Genomic DNA, 19,887 nt, shown 5'->3' with positions numbered 1-19,887 from the left:
CACTTCACTAGTCACCTCTAGATAACCGTTTCTTATTTCGGTTCAGTTGAAGCCCCTTATAGATTTCCTCAATGCTTGGCAAGTCATCATCGTCGTCATTGTCGGGGGACTCGTTTCCACCTCGGGGGGAAAGTGGGACAGTTCTTGGGCTTGAGTAAGCTACCGCACTTCTCTGTACAACTATTAGAACTACGCTTCAATATCCACGGAATCACATACGTCTGAGTTTCTCTTCGATCTCATGGCCGATTTCCTGCGTGGTGTCGCTCGTGTCAGTAAACTAGTCACCCATGATCCCTCGCTCAGACTCTTTAGCACGCTTCGTAAATTTGGGTTCTCGTTGGGACAGCCTCCTCTCAGGCCGATGCGACTTGTTCTTCTCTCTAGTCTTGCTAAAATGACGATCTTTGCATTGTGCAAATGGTACGGTAGTAGCGGTGGAGACTTTACTGATTCTTCGCATGATAAGGTGATGAAGGAGTTTCTGGATGACTTTTATCGGCATCTGTTTGTCTGAGAAGAGATGTTGGAAAGATGACCAAGATGGGACAGAAGAGGAAATGGATGGAAAATAATGGCAACTTGCTGTTATTTATAATGAGAGATACTTAGGTACACATATTTCTTACCAAATATCCTTCCTCGAAGTAACCAGGATTCTCACTCCAAACCCCAGGGCGTAGCGTCATGAGAAACAGAGCGACAGATCCATGGCGTTCTTATGAGCGACCAAGATCCAGACGTCACGCGCCTCTACTTGGTCCTTTCAGGAATACGGGACACGCCTAACGAGGCTTGGGGTAATGAGCCGCCGTTGGCGACATGAAGCCATGTGAACAAGGTCGAGCCGGAAAGGATGCCTAGTTAACTGAGACATAACATCTACCTCTACTGATATCTTCCCCGTAAATCTATCATGTTTTGAAGGAGATACTCGTCATATCTGCTCTCTGAACAGGCTCCATCAGACCCTGCACCTATCATACCCTTTCGTTGTTTAGCCACTCCACCATGGTTTCAACTATAAGACGTGTGGAATAAGACGGTCCATGGATTGAGCGGTCCAGATCAAAGGATAATGTCAATCACGCTTCGACCCAACCTTGCCCGCTCTCCGTAGCCCAAGTGCTCCCACAAGTACGCAAACAAGCATTAGGGCAAAGAGAGTCCAAAAAGATGCACGGTAACCTTCCAAGCGAGCCTCGGGGGACTTTGGGTTGATGTTTCGGTTTGTCACCCCTGCGGAGACTACTTGAACGATAGCCAACCCCAGAGCGTTCCCAAACTGCGCTGCCGTGTTGAAGACAGCACCGGCAAGGGATTGATTCTTCTCGGGGAAAACCTCAGTAACAATAATGAGCCCGACGGTGAAGAGCACATCGATAGAAAATGGCAGAAGGATTTGTGCGAAGAAAGCACCGACCCAATAAGACCAACTAGGATTGATCATGGCCATAAGCAGCGGGGATCCCGAGGAAAGTAGTGACGAGACCGCTACAAGCCAGACAGCAGGTATTTTGTGCACGATGAGACCGGTCATCAGATTAAGGCCTAGTCCGACGACGGTACTGGGAAGGATGCGGATCGCAGCCTCGACAGCCGACAAATATTGGATCTCTTGAAAACTGGGGCGTATAGTCAGTAAAACTTTCACTCAAAACGTTCTGGCCGTTCACCTACTAGAGACTTGTAAGAAGATCAAGAGAATTCAGCACTGCAAACGATAAAGCTACAGCAATACATATAGCAGCAAAAGCAGAGTTGCTCCAGAAGGCATTAGGTATTAGAGCCGGCATGCTTCTTTTTACTCGGTAATGCATCCAACCAACAAACAGTGGCAGGGTCGCCAAGCTGAAGCATAGGAGTATAATAGTCCCGGTCTCTTTGATACGATGGACGTCCGTGCTGATAACCCTTGATCTGGTTAGTACCATCTTGGTTACAATTAGAAATACCTCAACTTACGCTAAGAAATAGGAAAGCGAGGCCATGGAAACCGAGGCAAGTAATGCTCCGATCCAATCGACTCTGGATATCAAATCACCGAATATGTTTCGGAAACCGAGCGGCTCGGGCTTTGGCAGTGACCATAGACCAACGGCGGACAGGAGCAGGGTAGTGCCTCCATAAAGATACCATCCCGAGCGCCATCCAACAGTATCAACGAGTACGCCACCGAGGACAAGGCCAAAGGTAAAGCCTAGCAGCTGACTCAAACCCAAGCAAGCGAACGATATGTTTCGGCTCTGTCCACGAGGCTGAGTGTCAGCGACGAGAGCCACAGAACTGGAGAAATGCATCGCTATGGCAACGCCCTGCAATGCCCTCATAGTAATCAATTGTTGAACGCTTTTGATAAATCCACAGGACAACATGAGCACGCCGTTGAGTATGCACCCCGATAGATTTACGGATCGGGGCCCCAAGACATCAGCGACGGCACCTGAGAGCAGCAGTGCCGAAGCTGTGGCTAGCCCTTGAACTGATGACGGCCAGAAGGCGAGCGACTGCGGTATATTGAGATCTGAGGTCAATTGAGGAAGTCCAATGACTATGAGACCGCTGGATGCGCTCGTGGCGAAATTGACCCCGCAAAGCTGGAATACTACTGCAGTTCTTCTTATAAGTGTCAGCGGAGTTGCAGCGCCCGTACTTAAAGCCTGCGAAGATTCGACGTCGTCGAGGATGGTTAGATGAACCTCAGTCTGATCTTTGGGCGGGGATCGCGACATCGGACTACAGGGTAGAGACTCCATGGACGTCGTTTTGTCGTACACAGCGTTGATGGGACGTAAATGATCGCAATCCACACAAAACAAACTGAAATCGCGGGTGCCTTTGGTCTAAAGGTATTGTCTTAGTTTCTTACTATCCTGTATCCGGTTCCTAGGTTGGTTGAAGGCATTCTCGTACATCTTTGTGTCGTGGGAATAGCACTTAAAATTTCAACCGAAATTGGATTCAATAGTACAAGCCATTGCCAAATAGTCGTGAAGGTAGTATACGTCTCTCATATTCTGACGAAAATGGCTGCTGGGAGTTGTAGCCCATGGTGCGTCAGCAGGAAATTGAGAAAGCAAGTTCTACGCCGAAGATGCACCCCTCGTCTTCATCAGGCCTTCAATCTATAATAGTCATGTTCCTACCCCTGCCTCTTATTCGACCTGAGCAAACCTTTCTATTTAGGGTCTTGCGATCCATACATCTCCTTCCCATTCATTATATGACTGAAACAGCTCGAGCACTGGGTAAAAAGAACATCTTTGGAATAATACATACATGATTGTACCAAGTTAGAAACAGTCGCTTATACTCCTGGGTATGTGTAAAGATAGTGTAGAAGTGTTCAAAACTTGTATAGATAGAAAGCCACCTGAAGCAATTCGGAGTAGTAGCTCCAGTTCTATCGATATATCGGCAAATTCATACCACTTCCCCGACATGTTTGAATCAGCTTTGATGCTTCATTACATTGTGTACTGTATATGAAAGTGGCATCAATAACCTGATCTGCATGACCCGGTGTTGGCTAATTAATGTGTCAGACCGTATCACAATCGCATATCATCGCTGAAATTCGCATCCCAAGCCCACTACTTCTTAAAAATCGGGCGAGAATGAAACCAGGCTTAAGGTAACTATACATAAGGTCCCTTGATTAGAACGACTGGGTTCAAGTTTTCCATTTACGATAGCAGACCCGAAAGGTAAAAAAATGAGAAAAGCATTCACAAGGCTAGGATCCAGCCGGCAACGGCCGTTCCGGGCGCAAGACAGGCGGCCACAACAGCAGCATCCAGCTCGATCCTGGATAAAAGGCCAACTTGCTGATCCGGCTTCCTCAGCCATTTTACCAAGGTCGACAGAATTTGTTCTGGCCCTGCAGCAACATGTCTTTGCCTTGTCTAGCACCGCTCGTCTCACGGCTATCACATCTCTTTGACGGTAATAGCTGGACTGACCAGAACCATTCAACTCAGGGAAGGGTGAAGAATGCATTCCGACTGAAGAAAATCAATTTGCGGCCTTTTAAGAAGAAGCACCGGATGTATACTCAAAGATATGACGCAGACAATCTTTCACCAAGTCAACAGGCAAATATGATGTATACAACAAGATATGGATCAAGCCGCACCACGAACAGCGGAAGCGAAGATGTTATTTCCCCTCAAGTCGTCCCCGTATCAGTCAATGTTATCACAATGCCGCGACACGTCGATCGTGCATGCCAAACTGATCTACGGCCAACTTCGGCGCTCTCAACATACGAACTGGTCTCGGCGAATACTCTAGATGAGTGCACCATTCCAGATGGAAGGCAGCCGCCTCCTCCGCCTCCGCCTTATGCGCCTCGACAAGGACCAAAGCAGTGATCGGCATGAGCGAGCACAGCGGGCGAGACTGTGTACATACACCAGGAGAAAATAGGCAAACTTGTTGTATAGCATATCATAAAGCTCAAGTCAAAATGAAACGTCAGGCGAGCTGAAAGATGCGGCCATAGTGATAAAACAGAGCAAAGGATGTGCTTCCACTTATAGAATGGGTGTAATCATTGTCATGCCCTGAGATTGTTGTGAACAATTGTCCCCTTGAGAACTTACCAGCCCAAGTAAGCAGTGAACGTTTAATAGAGACAATGCATAGTTTTAGTACGCGTATCAGCGGCAATCAGACTCTTAGATTCCCGAGTCTGGAATGGGAAATGAGACTGAGGGTTAGGTTCTGCGATTTATTGATTTTTCCTAATTGCCAGCAATGATGACTTTCCCTAAATGTGCTTGAGAAGCGCATAACAATTCTTCATACTCCCCTTTACATAGGAAATTGCGGAGTCTCTTCATTAACACCGTGGCTTCGCGTCTAAGGGATTTCATGGCATACGGAAGTTCAATACCCATGGGCTTGTTGCAACTAGACTCGGGCAGCCTCTATATTGAATACCGTTCTCAAAGCTCAAAGTCCCAGATACGTGGCTAAACACCAGTTAGTGAGCTTGACGAGCCTCCTTTTTTGTCCTCCACGCTCGTCTTCGTTCACACGCCGGCGTGGAACATAATGAAGACGTTATGGCCTGGACGGGCCAAGCAGCCATATGTGATACCGTATCACACTGACTCAAAAGAAATTCAAATGACGGAAAATGACTAACAAAAGTCTACCGCTACAAAATGGCTTTCTCGCACAGATTTGTGGACATCAGACCAGCCAGTGTCAGTCCATAATATGCCTTTACAATACGTACCCTCCCAGCTCACCCCGAGACTGTCATCTTGTCCGTGAGACAGCATAAGATTCTTATACTTTAAATTTCCTCTGACGTTCGCCACAATCGACGAAAAATTATCTTGCAGCTTGTGTGTTTTCTTTTCTCTCGACATCGAGAGAGCAAGGCTTTTCAGTAAACATGGCTGAGTTTGTTTTTGAAGATGAGGACTTGACTGCCCTCAAGGGTAATGTTATCGTTGTCACAGGTACGCAAAACACCGCCCGTCTCGGCTCCCCACTCCCATCCCCAGGTGGTCATGCTCATATATGGGTTGGCTATACACACCTTAGTTACGTCGGCCTCAGTTAACATTAAAACTCTTTGAATAGGCGGTTCATCTGGCATTGGATTGGCTACCGTGGAGCTACTTCTGTCAATCGGAGCCTCGGTAGTCAACGGTGATGTCCAGGCTCCAGAAAAGGAAATGGAAGGCGCATATGAGTTCATCAAAACAGATGTAACTAAATGGGAAGAGTTACTTGTGTTGTTTAATAAGGCGAAGGAGACACATGGCCGCATCGATCATGTTTTTGCCAACGCCGGCATTGGCCCACGCGCCGATTACTTGTCTACTCAACTTGACCAAGCTGGCAATCTAATGGAACCATCGAGCCAGAATCTCGACATTAACCTCAAGGGTGTCATCAATACGTCAACTCTCGCGATTCACCATCTGCGACAGCAAGCTGACGGAGGAAGCATTGTTATCACGGGATCCGCGACCAGTCTCCAGCGTTTTCGGGCCGTTGACTATGGTAAGTTGGGGAACGGTGCTCTCAGCGCGCTTTACGCTGGCTGATACGTATTAGCTACTGCCAAACATGGAGTGCTCGGTTTTGGGCGAGGACTTGTCCCGTTGCTTAAAGCCGCTCGACTTCCGATCCGGGTCAACACCTTGGCACCTAGCTGGACGGATAGCAACGTTGTCCCATCCTTGAAGAGTTTGCTGAACAGCATAAACGTCGACGTACAACCTGCCTCTGTAGTAGCTCGTTGTGCTGCTTACCTCATGGCTGACACCACCATGAACGGACAAGTCGTCCATGTGCAGCGTGGTAAGTATGCTGAAGTTGATACGGCTGTTTTGATTCCTGCGTATAGAAAGATCAAAGGCGATGACTACCCGAGCGAGGATGAAGTTTTTGAGCGACTTGCAGCAGCGGCAGCGTAGGGTGTAGGTTATTGCACGGACGAAATGGGAATGAGCACGCAGCAGCAGCGCGAATTCTGTACAACTATAGAGCATTGCAAGATACGACAAGAGAAAACTCGCGAAACCACTTAATTTTCTTTTGTTCAAGATGCAATATGTGATATAATGTTGAACAGTACAACCCGCACTACGCCAGGAAACTTCTGTTAGCTTATCGAAGATTCACCATCAACACCCACTGGCCAGCCTTCACGGAGAATCTGCGTTCTCTTAAACAACGTTTCCAAACATAGTAATAATTAGCTGTAGTCCTCTACCCATATCTGTCCTCCAGACTGGTTGCAAGGCGTGGTACCGCTTTTCAAATCCTCTTTGTAGTCCCAGATGCCCGTTTCAGTCAGATTTCTACAACTCCTCGGAGATTGTAACCCCCTTCCCCGGTTCGAAGACGATATAGGGGTTAGGTTCCGCCTCCGCTAGGTATTACTAGGACATCACCGCTTCTCGGTTCAGCTCGGTATGCACCTAAAAGACATGCCTCAATAAAGTCCATTTTCGTCGAAATATCCTGTAAACGTGTCTCTCCTATACATGAGATACACCAATAATGGCCATATATGGAGTACTAGGTTTCTAACTACCAAAAGTACCGACAGCCTTAGTCGCCAAGTACCACCAGCTAAAGAAGGCCGAGTCTATTTCATCCCTACTTTAGTATATCTTTCAGCGTGGAGCGAAAAAAGACAAATACATTTTTCTCTGTTGTCCTTTTTCTATGGGATCTGTTTAGTATAATCTGTTTCTGCATCCATCCATCATCGGGGCCATTAGAGGTAAGTTAAATCACATCAGTTTCTAGCTTCTACATCCGCTCATTCCATCCTAAGATCAAACAGTTATTCAACAAACATATTGCTTGCAATATGCTGGCTCATTACTTGAAAATGGCCGTCTTGGTCATTGCGATCCAGTCTATGCTTAGCGCCGCAGAGCCTAACGCCTTACAACTGTATCAGAGGGAACCTTCCCAGAGTGACGTAAGATATGCCAACATGGTCTACTTTGTCAACTGGTATGACAGCCCAATTTCCATGCGATTGAAGCCTTGGCAAGCCTGCCGCAGCCCCATGGCCGGATCAGATTGAACGAGACGAGATACTGATCGTAAACGTATCTTAGGGGGATATATGAGCGGGATTTCCAACCACAGGATCTCCCCGCCTCCAGCATAACACATGTGCTATACGCTTTTATGAATGTGCAGGAGGACGGCACTGTGTACGTTCGCTCGGATCGCTCGGAAGAAAATAGCAATATCGGAAGCTTCGATTCTAACCCTTCTTAGATTCACAGGCGATACATACGCAGATTTGGAAAAACATTACGAAGGGGATTGTAAGTTTTTTCACACCTACAGCAAGCTTGACTTCTACCGTCACCCACGATCTCTGGTGTTTGCGGTTTGCAAATGCATCTTTCGTGGCAAACGCAGAACCCATCAACCCTCCCTCCCTAGCTTTTCCAACCCGTTTCCCAGTATAACTTGCCAAAGCTCAAACTTGGATCAACCCGTTTGCTAACAGAGGACCTATCCCCTCTCTCTAGCTTGGCTCGAAAGCGATAAAGATAATGCGTTTGGATGCGTTAAGCAACTTTTTCTCCTGAAAAAGGCGCACCGCAACCTCAAGGTCCTGCTATCCATCGGCGGCTGGACTTGGTCTACAAATTTCGCCACTACAGCAGCTAGTGCCGCCAGTCGATCTACCTTTGCCAAGTCGGCAGTGACCCTTATGAAAGATTGGGCCTTTGACGGTATCGATATCGACTGGGAGTACCCAGCTAGTGATGAAGATGCTGCTAATATGGTACTCCTCCTTCAGGCGGTTCGGATCGAGCTCGATGCGTATGCTTCTGAGCACGCACCAGGTTACCACTTTCAGCTTACCATCGCCGCTCCAGCAGGCTCGAGTCACTATAGCAAACTACGCCTCGCGGATCTTGGTCGTATAGTCGATTACATTAATCTCATGGCTTATGACTATGCTGGATCCTGGAGTTCTGTAGCTGGTCACAGCGCTAATCTCTATGCAAACACAGATATTCCCCAGTCTACTCCATTCAATACTGATGATGCCGTCAAAGCCTACCTTGATGCCGGGGTACCTTCTCACAAACTCATCCTCGGCATGCCTGCGTATGGAAGATCCTTCATCGGTGCATCTGGCATGGGAGAACCGCACTCAGGAGTAGGCCTTCCCAACAAGGCGCTAGGTAGCTGGGAGGCTGGTGTCTGGGACTACAAAGCTTTATCCAAACAAGGTCTCGAAATCATGTACGATGAGAAGGCCCAAGCATACTACGGCAAGTATCAATCTGGCGGAGGCATCTGCTCGTACGATACTCCAGAAACCATCCAGAAAAAGGTGTCCTACTTGAAGCAGCGAGGTCTGGGAGGGGCTATGTTTTGGGAAGCATCAGGAGATGGGAGAGGACAAGAATCGCTGGTGGGAACGAGCTTCAGATCTTTGGGAAATCTCGATCAAACAGAAAACTTACTTGTTTATCCTGATTCAAGATACAGAAACATTGCTTCCGGCATGGAAGCCGGGGTATGATCTAGGGGGCAGTTGAGCGGCGGAATACATATATGGCTTAACGTGCAAAAGCTGCGACTTGATATCGAGTAATCTACATTGAGTGGGCTTCTAATGATGGAGACCCGTGCGTTTCGTTCCAATCCTGATCATCTTGCGTGGTACCTAGGGCTTGAAAGAGATTCACATCTTTCAAGCTGCCATGTTGGCTAAGCTGCAAAGGGGGACAAGCTAAGGATTGTTGGCGGAATTTGACTTTGTCGTCGGCAAATGTACCTCTTCTCAATGATTGACTCTTACATTAGGTACGAGACAATATCACTTTTGACAAGCGATCCCACCCAATTACCATGGTTTGGTAATTGGTAGAAAAATGAATGGCAACTGTAGTACGACACATATATTTAGCGCACATTCACCGATCTAGATGTTCGTGGATGGGGTAAGAAATAAACCTAAAGTCCGCCCAAGTCACTTTCATATGCAACCGTCAATTTAGGGTACATACTCAATTGATAAGCGAATATAGCCTCGAGTTGATGTAGCGAAATTGTTAGGATAAGTGTAGTGTATGAACTGAAGCAGAAGAATCTCATTTGATCAAGTTTTGGATATCAGGCAAGTTAAGGAAAAAAACAAAACATAAGTGGAGTTATTTCATCGTACGAGCCAGTCGCAGTTTCGAGGACGATAATTCAAGGTATATGGTAAAAAGCTTTAAATAATCAAATAATTACATGGTTACATGGGTTTTCTCTACTACTACCGAGAAAACTAATAAGGAGCCCAGTTTAGTACCAGACGAGATGTTAGGCATACCAGACATTTATTATTCAACCCGCAACCGGGAAGACGAGATGGTTGCACGTCCAAATGAGTCAGCCTCAAGTCGGCCTAGAATATCATCTGGTGCAACGTTGCGGCCAGCAGTACTATTAGGTAGCCATGCTGGTATAAACCTCGCAGCTCGTCTACATAAACCAGCAATTCTCACACCTTAATTTACATTCTGGAACCTGCCCAACACTCAAATGGACCAGTCCCCTTCGCGACGAACAGTCCGATAGAATGAACTCGTTTATAATAGCCAATATGCGCGCCTACAAAGATCTTTAGGTATATAGCAGGGCTCCTATGATTTGCGCTGTACCACCATCTCTAGCCACGCTAGTATCTGCTCATTGACCTTGGTATGCGATTCCCATAGTGCCCAGTGAGACGCATCCACCTCTCTGCGAGTCAGGTTTTCAAAGTATTGATCCATGCCCTCGGACATGCTTGACGGTAACGCTTCGTCCCGGATGGCAGCCAAGAACAATGCCGGCATTGAGAATTTGAGGGGCTTCAATAAGAGCCGTAACTCGTCGAGGTAGTTGTGTGCCCGTGTGCGATACCAGCGGAGGGGTCCTTCTAGTTTAGCCTGTCCTTGTAGAGAATATCTAGAGACATAATAATCCATCTCGGCGTTCGACAGCAATTGGGATTGGTTCAATTTGGGTAGATTGTGAAACAGGATGCCTTCTGCTGCATGGAAGCCAACTTCATTTTCTGGACCCTTCGCGCCAAACATTGCATTAAGAAATTGCCGGATCTTTGTTTCATCCGTTATCTCCTTATCAATCAGCGCGCCTTGGAATTGTAGCTGATACCTCAAGCTCTTCATGCCCTCGTGTTGCGTGACGTCATCGAGCGAACGATAGATGCGCGAGGGCGGGATGAACGGAGTGCCGACGCTAAAAATACCCTGGACCAGGTCGGGAAACCACAGAGCCGTGCGCCAAACCACGGCGCCGCCCCAGTCGTGTCCACCGAGGATGATTTTTTTATCTTTTGCGACAAGATTTGCCAGGCCTCTGATGTCCTCGGCGATGCTCCTCAATGCGTACGAGCTTGGCTGACAAGGGGCGCTGGTAAGGCCGAAACCAAGCATGTCTGGCGCGATGATCTGATATCCATGAGATTGCAGACAGGGGATCTGATACCGCCAGCCGAAGGCCAAATCAGGAAACCCATGCAGAAGGATAATTGTCGCGAGGGGTTCGTTATCCGGGTCGGCTTTCATGTAATGGTAGGTTTTGTGGCGGATTGTTGCTGTGTGCCATGTCACTCTAGAATCCTCGATCCCAAGCTTGTCGGCCATATTTTCAAGTCGGATATTTGAAATGGCTGGATGAATGCGTAGAAAATGGGCTACAAGGACCAGCTATAACGTTAGCATTGAATATGCGAATATGCTCGGGTTGTAAGCCGATGCTTTAGAAACAGCCATGCGTCAATACTGTCACTAGCAAAGCCCTCAATTTCATCTCTTATAAGGTTTAGATCTAATCATATGAAGGAGAAATACGAGGCATGTCACGAAAGCGAAGAGGTGAAATCGACGGAGAGATGTATTCGGCCGTATATGCTGGAAGGTCATCAGAGGTCGCATTCGGACTATATTGTCACCATTAAAAAGTCGGAGTGTGCACTTGCAAGGTACTGTACAGTATGCCAGCTGCTATTAATTTCAAGTAAGGAAGTTATCTTGCCCGACTCAACGGCCATTTCTGTCTTGTCTTCCCTGGATAGTCTTTCCATGACTCTCGCCTGGCGACTTGGTTTGGCCGAAAAGGCACTAGTCACTAATGCTTGCATTGATTTTCTTATTTTCGTCCTCCGCTCCCTACGCCCCTGCTTCGCCACACGTTAGTCAAACTATATCCACATTACCTAAAGTCCATATTCAATCCTGCTGTGTATTAACAGACGTGGAACTAGTCCCCTCATCGATACTGTACAGATAGGCAGACAAACAGACAGACAGACAGACAGATCCATTACGCCTAGTAAGTCAACGCCCAGAGGGCTCTAAGAAATAAAAGTACGTACACTTCGCCAATTCTTATCTTGCACTCGCCAAGCCCATACAGCTTCCACAATATTCCTTCCAGTCTAGTCATTGCTTTTCTTCTTAGTCCTCGTGACTATTAGTAGCAGCAGGTCTATTTGAAGCCCAATTCCTCCAAGTGTTCAGTTTCCTATCTTCGGCGACTGAAGCGGTGCCTGCTCTTGGCTATTTGAGGACGTCAGAGACTGTTAGTTCGTTAGTATAGATTTCATGATGCTAGCTTAGTTTCGTTTGGATCATGTCTGTTCCATGCGACCTGCAGCGATCGCAATCTGATTGCAGCTTGTACTGCGTCCATGTTCGGTGTCTATTTCGGACCATCTGATGCTGCCTTACCTCCTAGGTGAAAGGAGAGGCTGCCGCATTTTTCTTCCGTACATTGTAGCATCTCTCTACAGTATGTCGTCCACTTCAAGCAACGGAAGAACAATCGCCTAATTCATATCATTTACATGCCACGACTCTATCTATGTTACGTGGGGTCAAAACTGTAAGCCATCTGTAAGTGCTCCGTGTTGTTTAGTATTGCGAAGACTGGCATCTGACTTATCAATAACCTTGGCCTTTTCCAACCCCCGCTCGTATCTTGTAGATGAGGCAGCCAGCCTGGACCTGCCCTCCCACGCCTCCGTTATTGCACGCTTTCCAGCTGTACTGGTGAAGAATAACCTCACACCTAGGCCCTTCATCCCCAAGGGGCTTCTGCCTGTCCTGTGACTCGCCTACGCAGTCTTCCGCCCAACAGATGGAGTATTCATAAAGGACGTCCCACGAGTCACGTTGTACGTCTTTTACACATCCATCACCAGCACTCATGAGCCCCTTGACAGCCGGTAAGGAACACCATTCAAACGCAGTCTGCCTTACACGTTGATCTTGAATGTCAACATGACCTCGCAAGTCATCTTTACCTCCACATATAGGCTTTGGAAGAGTCGTTTGGCCGGGCGAAGCCCTCGTGACAGTCTGTTTCTCCACAAGCGTAACTGTCGACGTTATCAGCACTGGGCTGTTGATATCTTCTGATTTCGCTGTCAACGTTGTTGTGATGTGTGGGGTTGTGAGTACCGTTGTCGAAACTTCTGCGGTTTCTGCAATTCCGTGAGAAGTCCAATCTACGGCTGTTGTTGTGTGCAACATTGCCTGCGAATGCTCCAACTGCGTATATAGTTTCCCCATCATAGATTCGACTCCTAGCATATTGATTGAAACCGATTCCGCTGTAGACTTCTGCGAGTGAGCCGCCATGGACGTTTTTATCTCGTTATCAGCAGTCACTGCGGTTTGTTCCACCGCTTCGTCGAATGTTGTTCTGGCTGACGGAATCCGTATAAGAGTCATCAACGTTCCGATTGGTATATTACCATACATTTCGCTTGTTGGCTTCTCGACCGTATCGGCGACGCCATCGCTTACTCCCAAGCTTTGGGACATGCTATTCAAGATGGTACATGAAGTAGCAATGATGCTCGCTTCTCGGCCCTTGCCTGTCGTAGATGTCGGCCGTATGATCACGCCAGTACCGGGCATGGCATACGGACCTGTGTTAGTTGGAAATTTGCAGCCATGAGTATAGCTGGCACCTGTTTCATATTTTCTGACTGTAGGGGTATGGATGGGTACAACTGGATGGAGGGGTATTTGAAGCAAGCGTGGGCAGCCAGCACTCCACGAGCCGAAAACCAATCTCTCCTTATGCGGTATATCGTAGAAGTCATAATCCTTGGCCAAATCAACGTCGATAGAAGGGTTCAAAGCCTTGAGGTCCTGTAGAGTAATATCTAGTGCTTTTAAGGCCAGGCCGACTGTCTGCCCGGCCAGAGGTTTCCACTGGGCGGTGGTGCATGATGCTGAGGCTAGATGGGTCCAAGATACAGCAATGAGCATCCACATTGTCCAAGGTGCCTTAGTCGTAGGGTAATGGACACGCATGGTGTGCAGTAATACTGTGTGTCATCTCACCTCAGCAACTCAGATTTGTTCACGAGTTTTGTAGGTGTCAAATGGACTTACAAGTCATATTTGGATCTAATAGGTTGACGTGAAAAGAAGACGTAACTTGGTACGCCTACAAAGGCGATACCGAATTTGGAACATCTTGACACGTGGAAGATACCTTGGCGGTGGAAGTTATCTACGCAAAAGCAAATTAGATACAAGATGCGGCAGCTGCCGAGGTAGAAGTCTATGATCATGGTGATAGTGATGATGTGCCTTGAGGTAGTCGGCGACCATGTTTGTTGCTAATATGCAAATGAAAAGGAGAATACGTGGATAGTCAGGTTGCTGGATACGGAAGTCCCCCGGCAGAAATCCGCCAGATGGCTAATCTTGAAAGTTAAAGAGATGCAATTCATTTTGGATTCGAGTCACCTCAGGACAAGCTCAAAAGCCTACCCACCTCTTCTAGAGCAAATGATTTTCTGGTGCATCTATATACTAAATCATGGATCGCACAAGTCTGACGTCGATTGAGAAACAAACACTAAAAGAACACGCCGATAGGATGATGGCTCAATGGGTCGCGCTCAGGGAGAATTTGAAGGTATGTACACTTCCAGGCAATGCTGGAGTACTGTGCAGTATGGTATCGAACCTTCAGAGCAACTCACATCCGTATCCTTTCAGGAAGCCGATAGGTCGACTGTATCTAGGTTTTGCTTATATCTTCAGATCTTGGCTCTAAGTCTCTATCCTGATTATAATGCAGAAGAAGCCAGAGAGCTATTGGCACGAGACGAGATATCCATGCTGCGAACATTCTTCGAGAAAGATGACGGGCCGGATCCGGAATCAGTCGATCACGCGCAAGCTGGCCACATAATAGCACTTGCGCATGGCTTATTCGAAGAGTCAGGAGGCAAAAAAAGTGCTTTCTGGGATCGGTTCAACAACAAGTACTCGGCTTTTAAGAATCAGAGCATATGTGGTTTCATGGTTGATGTCACGGGTATGAATTCCCTTGAAGAGACCCATGCTGAACAGCTTTATCATGCGATATTGAAATCCAAGCTACTTCCGCGAAATAAAGCCTTGAGCTTTACCATGTTTTTGGAAAGTGTTCAGAAGTGCCAGGATGTCATCAACCCAAACTGGCATCAGAGAGTTTTCATGGGATCGAGCTGCGTGAAAGAGCCATGAATGTACATTCGAGGCTTGGTCCAAAATTTTACACCAAGCAAAGCACGGCCGGAAAAGGAGTTTATGGGAAGCCAGGCGAACAACGGTATCTCCGCCAATGGAAATAAAGCCAGGGAGGTGAGGGATTACATCATTGCGATGACCTTGAGAAGGACTTGTAATACGTGCATTGTATGTACATACAAATAACCCCGACGAGCCACTCAAGAACTATCAGTCAACATTCAAATGTACTGGGAACATTACAGTATTGTGGCTTTTTTTTACAAGACTTCCATGCACTCTTGAATGGCCCCCTGACCTACGATATATTGTTTCCCATGTTACGAATCCCTGGTACCCTTCGTTAAGGTAGCCTTGTTGTGTAACTGCGATGGTTGTCTCACTCAGCTTTTCCGTCATCGTTGTCTGCACGTGCCTGTCCAAACTGATTCACCTATATACATATGTTGGAACCGTGCCGCACGTTGCCCTCATACTCTTCCTGCCATCGGTTCTCGTTCCAGACATATTGGTTATATGTCTATCACGACTATTCCTGTCCCGGAAAAGGACCACCATCACCTACATAAGTCGTCTGTTAGGCTGCACTTTCTCGTATGTGGTAAACGTCTGTAATTGCCTGTGGTTAAATGCTTATGAACAACCAGGCTCATCCTGCTCGTCGCAACAGCTTTCCATGCAACATTCTATTACAAGACTGGCACCGAGGTTACGTGGACAAATGCACAGAGATATGTTCGCGATAAGGATGGCATCAAACTTTTACTCAGTGGATCGAATTCCGCTATCGTCTGTGTTATTCTCATTTTAGGTGCATCGTGGCTTTCCCAGACGCATCTGTACCAGTATGCTGGCAGGTCTCTGAACATGATTACGGCACCATTGTTGCGTGGTAAGTATCCATGACTCCACATAGTCTCCCGCAATAGCTAACTTATAGTTCTGAAAGCACCACAGCTCTGGAACATGTGCAAACGCCGTCGTGGTTGTCACAGTGTCGAGGACACGTATGACTATCAGAGCTTCATCAATTCCCAAACCGGTAACAGCCATGGGAAGGTCTATCTTGACCTACCGCCCCAGGCCAATACCGGGAGCTCGCGCAGATACCCCAAGATTCTGGCCCTGGCCATATTCCTCTACTTAGCCTTGACGGCCAGTCTCCGCCCGTCCTCACCATATTCTCAAATGTCGGCGAGCTTGCCCATCACGATGCTGCAGATGATCGACTCGCACACTGACAGCCAGGCTAATCGCTATACTTTTAGCAGGAATCCCTGGCCCTTTCCGCAACTCATCCATACGACAAACTGGGAAAAACCCAAAGGGTACTTCAAAGGATGGGCACCGGGTGATAACAGCATTCTGGCCCAGATGTATCGAGACCGTCTACCGACTTGGTTACCGGAGACACCTCCTGCTGGATTTTGCAAATGGCTATCGTCAAATCACTCGAACCAAGTGGATAGAGAGGGAGGGGATGGTGGTGGCACTGGTCGTGTCTGCCACGAAACAAAGGTCGATGGTATGTTCTACAATCCAGTGAACGACCCACTTCGGATCACCAATCAGGATGAAGGAATTTTGGACATCTTTAGTGATGCGTTTAGGAATGGGACAGTCAAGATCAAGCACGTTGCTCTGATCATGTTGGAAAGCACTAGAGAGGAGCTCTTTCCCCTGCAACAGGGGTCAGACATTCACAACATCATCCTGGACACTCATAAGGGACGAAAAGACGGTGATGATATCAATGCGTTTTTATCCCAACTGACTCCAGTGGCGGAGAAGATCACTGGAAAATCTGGCTGCTGGAAGAGAACGAATGGTTCGGATCTCGCCAAAGTACCAATACCAGAGTGGAATGGTACAACGCAGGATGGTTACGGTGGCATCAATATCATAGGTGGTTTCGCTGCCGCTTCTCTTTCGTTCAAGAGCTTGGCTGCGACTCACTGTGGAGTCTGGCCTATGCCTGTCGACAGCTTTCAAGAATCCGAAGCGCAGAGTTACCAACCTTGCATCTCACAAATCCTACATCTCTTCAATCAGATAAAGGGGGACAAGACGGCTTCAAACGACTTTCTGGAGCAGAAATGGCTCACAGCCTTCTTTCAATCTATAACAGACAAGTATGATCGCCAGGACATATTCAACAATGAGCTAGGTTTCGAAGAGATCGTTGCTAAGGATGTCTTGGAACAAAGAGCTAAGGCACGGTCCGATTTGGAAGAAATCAACTATTTTGGATACACTGAAACAACTTTAAAGACACACGTACGAGAGCTGATTGAGAAAGTGCAACGGGAGAAGAAGAGAATGTTCTTTTCCCATTTCACTAGCACAACCCATCACCCTTGGGGGCTACCTCGTGATTCCAAAAAGATCGAGTATGTGAATACACAAGGGAATATGGGATGGCATAGGGACTTCAACAGCTACTTGAATACTGTGAGGTTCCAAGATGCATGGCTCGGTGAGCTTCTGCATTTATTCGAACAACACGGCATTGCCAACGAGACTCTTGTGGTTCTTGTCGGAGACCATGGGCAGGCATTCAAAGAGGATATCACCACCAGGACCGGGACCTACAAGAATGGTCATGTCAGCAACTTTCGTGTGCCCATCACGTTCAGGCATCCTCATATCCCTCGCGTGCAGTACGAAGCGAATGCAACTTCAATCTCCATTCTTCCCACGATCTTGGACTTGCTCATTAACACCGGCTCGCTTAACCGTAATGACATGGCCGTAGCATCTGACCTCCTTCACGATTATGAAGGACAATCGCTCATCCGGCCATATAAAAGCTCTTGGAACGGCCGTCGTGCATGGAACTTTGGCGTCATCAACAGCGGCGCGAGTATGCTCTCAGTAACGTCCGCAGATGCGCCCTGGAGGCTTGTCATACCTCTTGACCGTGCATCTCAGTGGAGATTCACCGACTTGAAGAACGACCCGCTCGAGCTTGAGCCTGTTGAGAAATGGTCAATGGAACAATTAGTTGGTGATGTGAGGAATCTCTATGGCGAGGAAGCGTCGCAATGGGTTTTACAAGCTGATGCTGTGGCTCAGTGGTGGGCTTGGGAACGGAAAAGGCTATGGGGGCACAAGGCTACGAAATAGTGCCGGAACTGATAGTGTCACGAAACAACCGGATTATGTAGGCCCTTGGTCGCTTATGGTGACTCAAAAAAATAATAGGACCATTAGTGTCGACAGTAGGATATTGCCAATAGGTACTCGGGAGATATGAAAGTAAGACGGCTTACGTAGGTCGTAAACAGAGCAAACAAAGTCTTTGCCATACAGTTTCGGGCAACTCCAACGTCAGCCAATGGCAACTAGCGATCAAAGCCAAATATTGCCGTCCGTTGGTTGAGTCAAGAGAGCGATACCTAATAACAAACGAGAGATCAAACGCGGTAAACCAATCGCTTGTTGCGTTCCCTCGGATCATGTGTCATGTATCCGTATTGGCTCATTGGCATTCTATGTCAAATACTCGGTGTCTCAAGATGGGAGTAAACAGTATCTCCACAAAGACCTAAAATTTGATGTCGAGCGGATCACTGATATTCCTGACGGACCAGTCCGACAGGATGAAGAATCTTCTGTGATTGGCATTGAAAATCTACATACACGGCGTCACTTCCGTCGAATAGCTTGAATCAATTAAACATAGATTACAGAGGACTCCTTTTCAGAATTTGACTTAAATCCTTTACTCCACTATACTTTAGGATAATAAGAATAAAGAGAGAATATGATTACGTTACAACATGTAGGGCTGGGGTACATGGTCTCTCTTGGACTTTACTAAACAGCCGTAAATGCTCTCACACCGTTATTCTACGCTAAGTAAAGTCACGATTTAGAACTAATCGACGTTCATATTGTCTGTATGTACCAATTTCGGAATAATCACCAACCCTATTTCTACATGGAGTGAGACTCTCCTCTCGAGACTGATGAAACTTGTTAGATGTATACCTGGCCATCTGGTAAAGAGAAGTTGTGACTAGGAGGTTTCTGCCTGGATTCCATCATTTACACGGATATAGAATCCAGTATCGACTCTTTGTGGACGGCCTTTAATTAACAGCACAAATGAGACGACCAGGTCCAGTACTTGCTCATCCGAATCAGCACCACTTTCACTTCTGGCTAATTCGTAAACAACCAATGTCCAGGATAGGTGCATGTTTCGTGAAACGTCCGTTATCTACATGGTCTAAGTAGCCTATATATATCGACAGGCTGCACTGGCTACTACAGTGGTTGTATACCAATCACCCTTACGTACTGTAGATCAATATGGCAAATCGTGGAGAGAAAAAGAGAGGTAAATGGAATAAGGAGGAGGATAGACGAATTATTAAGCTTCGAAAAAAAGGCAAGAGCTGGGAAGATATCTCGTCTCAGCTTCCTGGTAGAACGAAAGTCGCATGTTCTCGACATTATGACCAATACCTATCAGGGAGAACAACTCGCTCCAAATTTTATAGGCTATATCTGCTAAGCTTGCATCTAAAACTCAAACCGATATCCACTAGGCGCCAAAAGAGAGAGGAACTTCCGAGTATTCGACAGATATCAGGACAAGAGCCTGATTCAGGGGAAGACTAAGCCTAGCCCAATGCAAGTGTAGCTAGCCCCCTGATCAAGAGTGAATAGCACTAGAGTCAAGTGATTGCAACGGGCGGTAGAGTGGTTAAGGCATAGGAAGAATTGGTATTCCAATAGTGATATCATACTTGACAGGTCTATCTTACTCAAGGCCGTGTACACTACTCTTCTTCCCCTGATGAGGTGGTGAGGTACAGAGGGTTTTCCC

The 19,887-nt window shown here is 47.1% G+C and overlaps 8 protein-coding genes across 8 annotated transcripts; 5 read left to right on the top strand and 3 right to left on the bottom strand.

Moving 5' to 3' along the window:
• Positions 1-974: 974 nt before the first annotated feature.
• On the bottom strand, positions 975-2,732 carry BKA55DRAFT_655174 (major facilitator superfamily domain-containing protein; the record flags this gene model as incomplete). The annotated part of the gene is made up of 3 exons (XM_046197412.1): positions 975-1,625; positions 1,681-1,914; positions 1,966-2,732. The coding sequence occupies 3 exons, from the start codon at positions 2,730-2,732 to the stop codon at positions 1,082-1,084; spliced, it is 1,545 nt and encodes a 514-aa protein (XP_046042744.1). The 3' UTR covers positions 975-1,081.
• Positions 2,733-3,890: 1,158 nt separating this feature from the next.
• BKA55DRAFT_599041 (uncharacterized protein) lies at positions 3,891-4,373 on the top strand (the record flags this gene model as incomplete). Its single annotated transcript, XM_046196328.1, has 1 exon — positions 3,891-4,373. The coding sequence occupies one exon, from the start codon at positions 3,891-3,893 to the stop codon at positions 4,371-4,373; it is 483 nt and encodes a 160-aa protein (XP_046042743.1).
• Positions 4,374-5,407: 1,034 nt separating this feature from the next.
• On the top strand, positions 5,408-6,440 carry BKA55DRAFT_696840 (uncharacterized protein; the record flags this gene model as incomplete). Its single annotated transcript, XM_046200309.1, has 3 exons — positions 5,408-5,474; positions 5,599-6,024; positions 6,079-6,440. 3 exons carry the CDS (start codon positions 5,408-5,410, stop codon positions 6,438-6,440), a joined length of 855 nt encoding a protein of 284 aa, XP_046042742.1.
• Positions 6,441-7,474: 1,034 nt separating this feature from the next.
• Positions 7,475-9,037, top strand: BKA55DRAFT_599039 (glycosyl hydrolases family 18-domain-containing protein; the record flags this gene model as incomplete). The annotated part of the gene is made up of 4 exons (XM_046196327.1): positions 7,475-7,494; positions 7,526-7,592; positions 7,791-7,817; positions 8,006-9,037. The coding sequence occupies 4 exons, from the start codon at positions 7,475-7,477 to the stop codon at positions 9,035-9,037; spliced, it is 1,146 nt and encodes a 381-aa protein (XP_046042741.1).
• A 1,066-nt stretch (positions 9,038-10,103) lies between these two features.
• On the bottom strand, positions 10,104-11,312 carry BKA55DRAFT_655172 (Alpha/Beta hydrolase protein). The gene has a single exon (XM_046197411.1). The coding sequence runs from the start codon at positions 11,154-11,156 to the stop codon at positions 10,149-10,151; it is 1,008 nt and encodes a 335-aa protein (XP_046042740.1). The 5' UTR covers positions 11,157-11,312; the 3' UTR covers positions 10,104-10,148.
• A 1,143-nt stretch (positions 11,313-12,455) lies between these two features.
• BKA55DRAFT_545589 (uncharacterized protein) lies at positions 12,456-13,838 on the bottom strand (the record flags this gene model as incomplete). The annotated part of the gene is made up of 1 exon (XM_046190830.1): positions 12,456-13,838. One exon carries the CDS (start codon positions 13,836-13,838, stop codon positions 12,456-12,458), a length of 1,383 nt encoding a protein of 460 aa, XP_046042739.1.
• A 585-nt stretch (positions 13,839-14,423) lies between these two features.
• On the top strand, positions 14,424-18,176 carry BKA55DRAFT_599037 (alkaline-phosphatase-like protein; the record flags this gene model as incomplete). The annotated part of the gene is made up of 6 exons (XM_046196326.1): positions 14,424-14,451; positions 14,734-14,856; positions 15,091-15,218; positions 15,403-15,644; positions 15,698-15,942; positions 16,000-18,176. The coding sequence occupies 6 exons, from the start codon at positions 14,424-14,426 to the stop codon at positions 18,174-18,176; spliced, it is 2,943 nt and encodes a 980-aa protein (XP_046042738.1).
• A 1,200-nt stretch (positions 18,177-19,376) lies between these two features.
• Positions 19,377-19,538, top strand: BKA55DRAFT_457294 (uncharacterized protein; the record flags this gene model as incomplete). Its single annotated transcript, XM_046186084.1, has 1 exon — positions 19,377-19,538. A coding segment is annotated over one exon (162 nt), but the record flags the coding sequence as incomplete, so codon positions are not given.
• Between the last annotated feature and the right edge of the window lie 349 nt (positions 19,539-19,887).

The sequence above is a fragment of the Fusarium redolens genome (assembly GCF_020744475.1).
Source record: "Fusarium redolens strain MPI-CAGE-AT-0023 chromosome Unknown BKA55scaffold_24, whole genome shotgun sequence".
Taxonomy (NCBI): Eukaryota; Fungi; Ascomycota; class Sordariomycetes; order Hypocreales; family Nectriaceae; genus Fusarium; species Fusarium redolens.
Note: the sequence above shows the minus strand (reverse complement) of the source record. Positions and strands in the feature narration are given on the sequence as shown.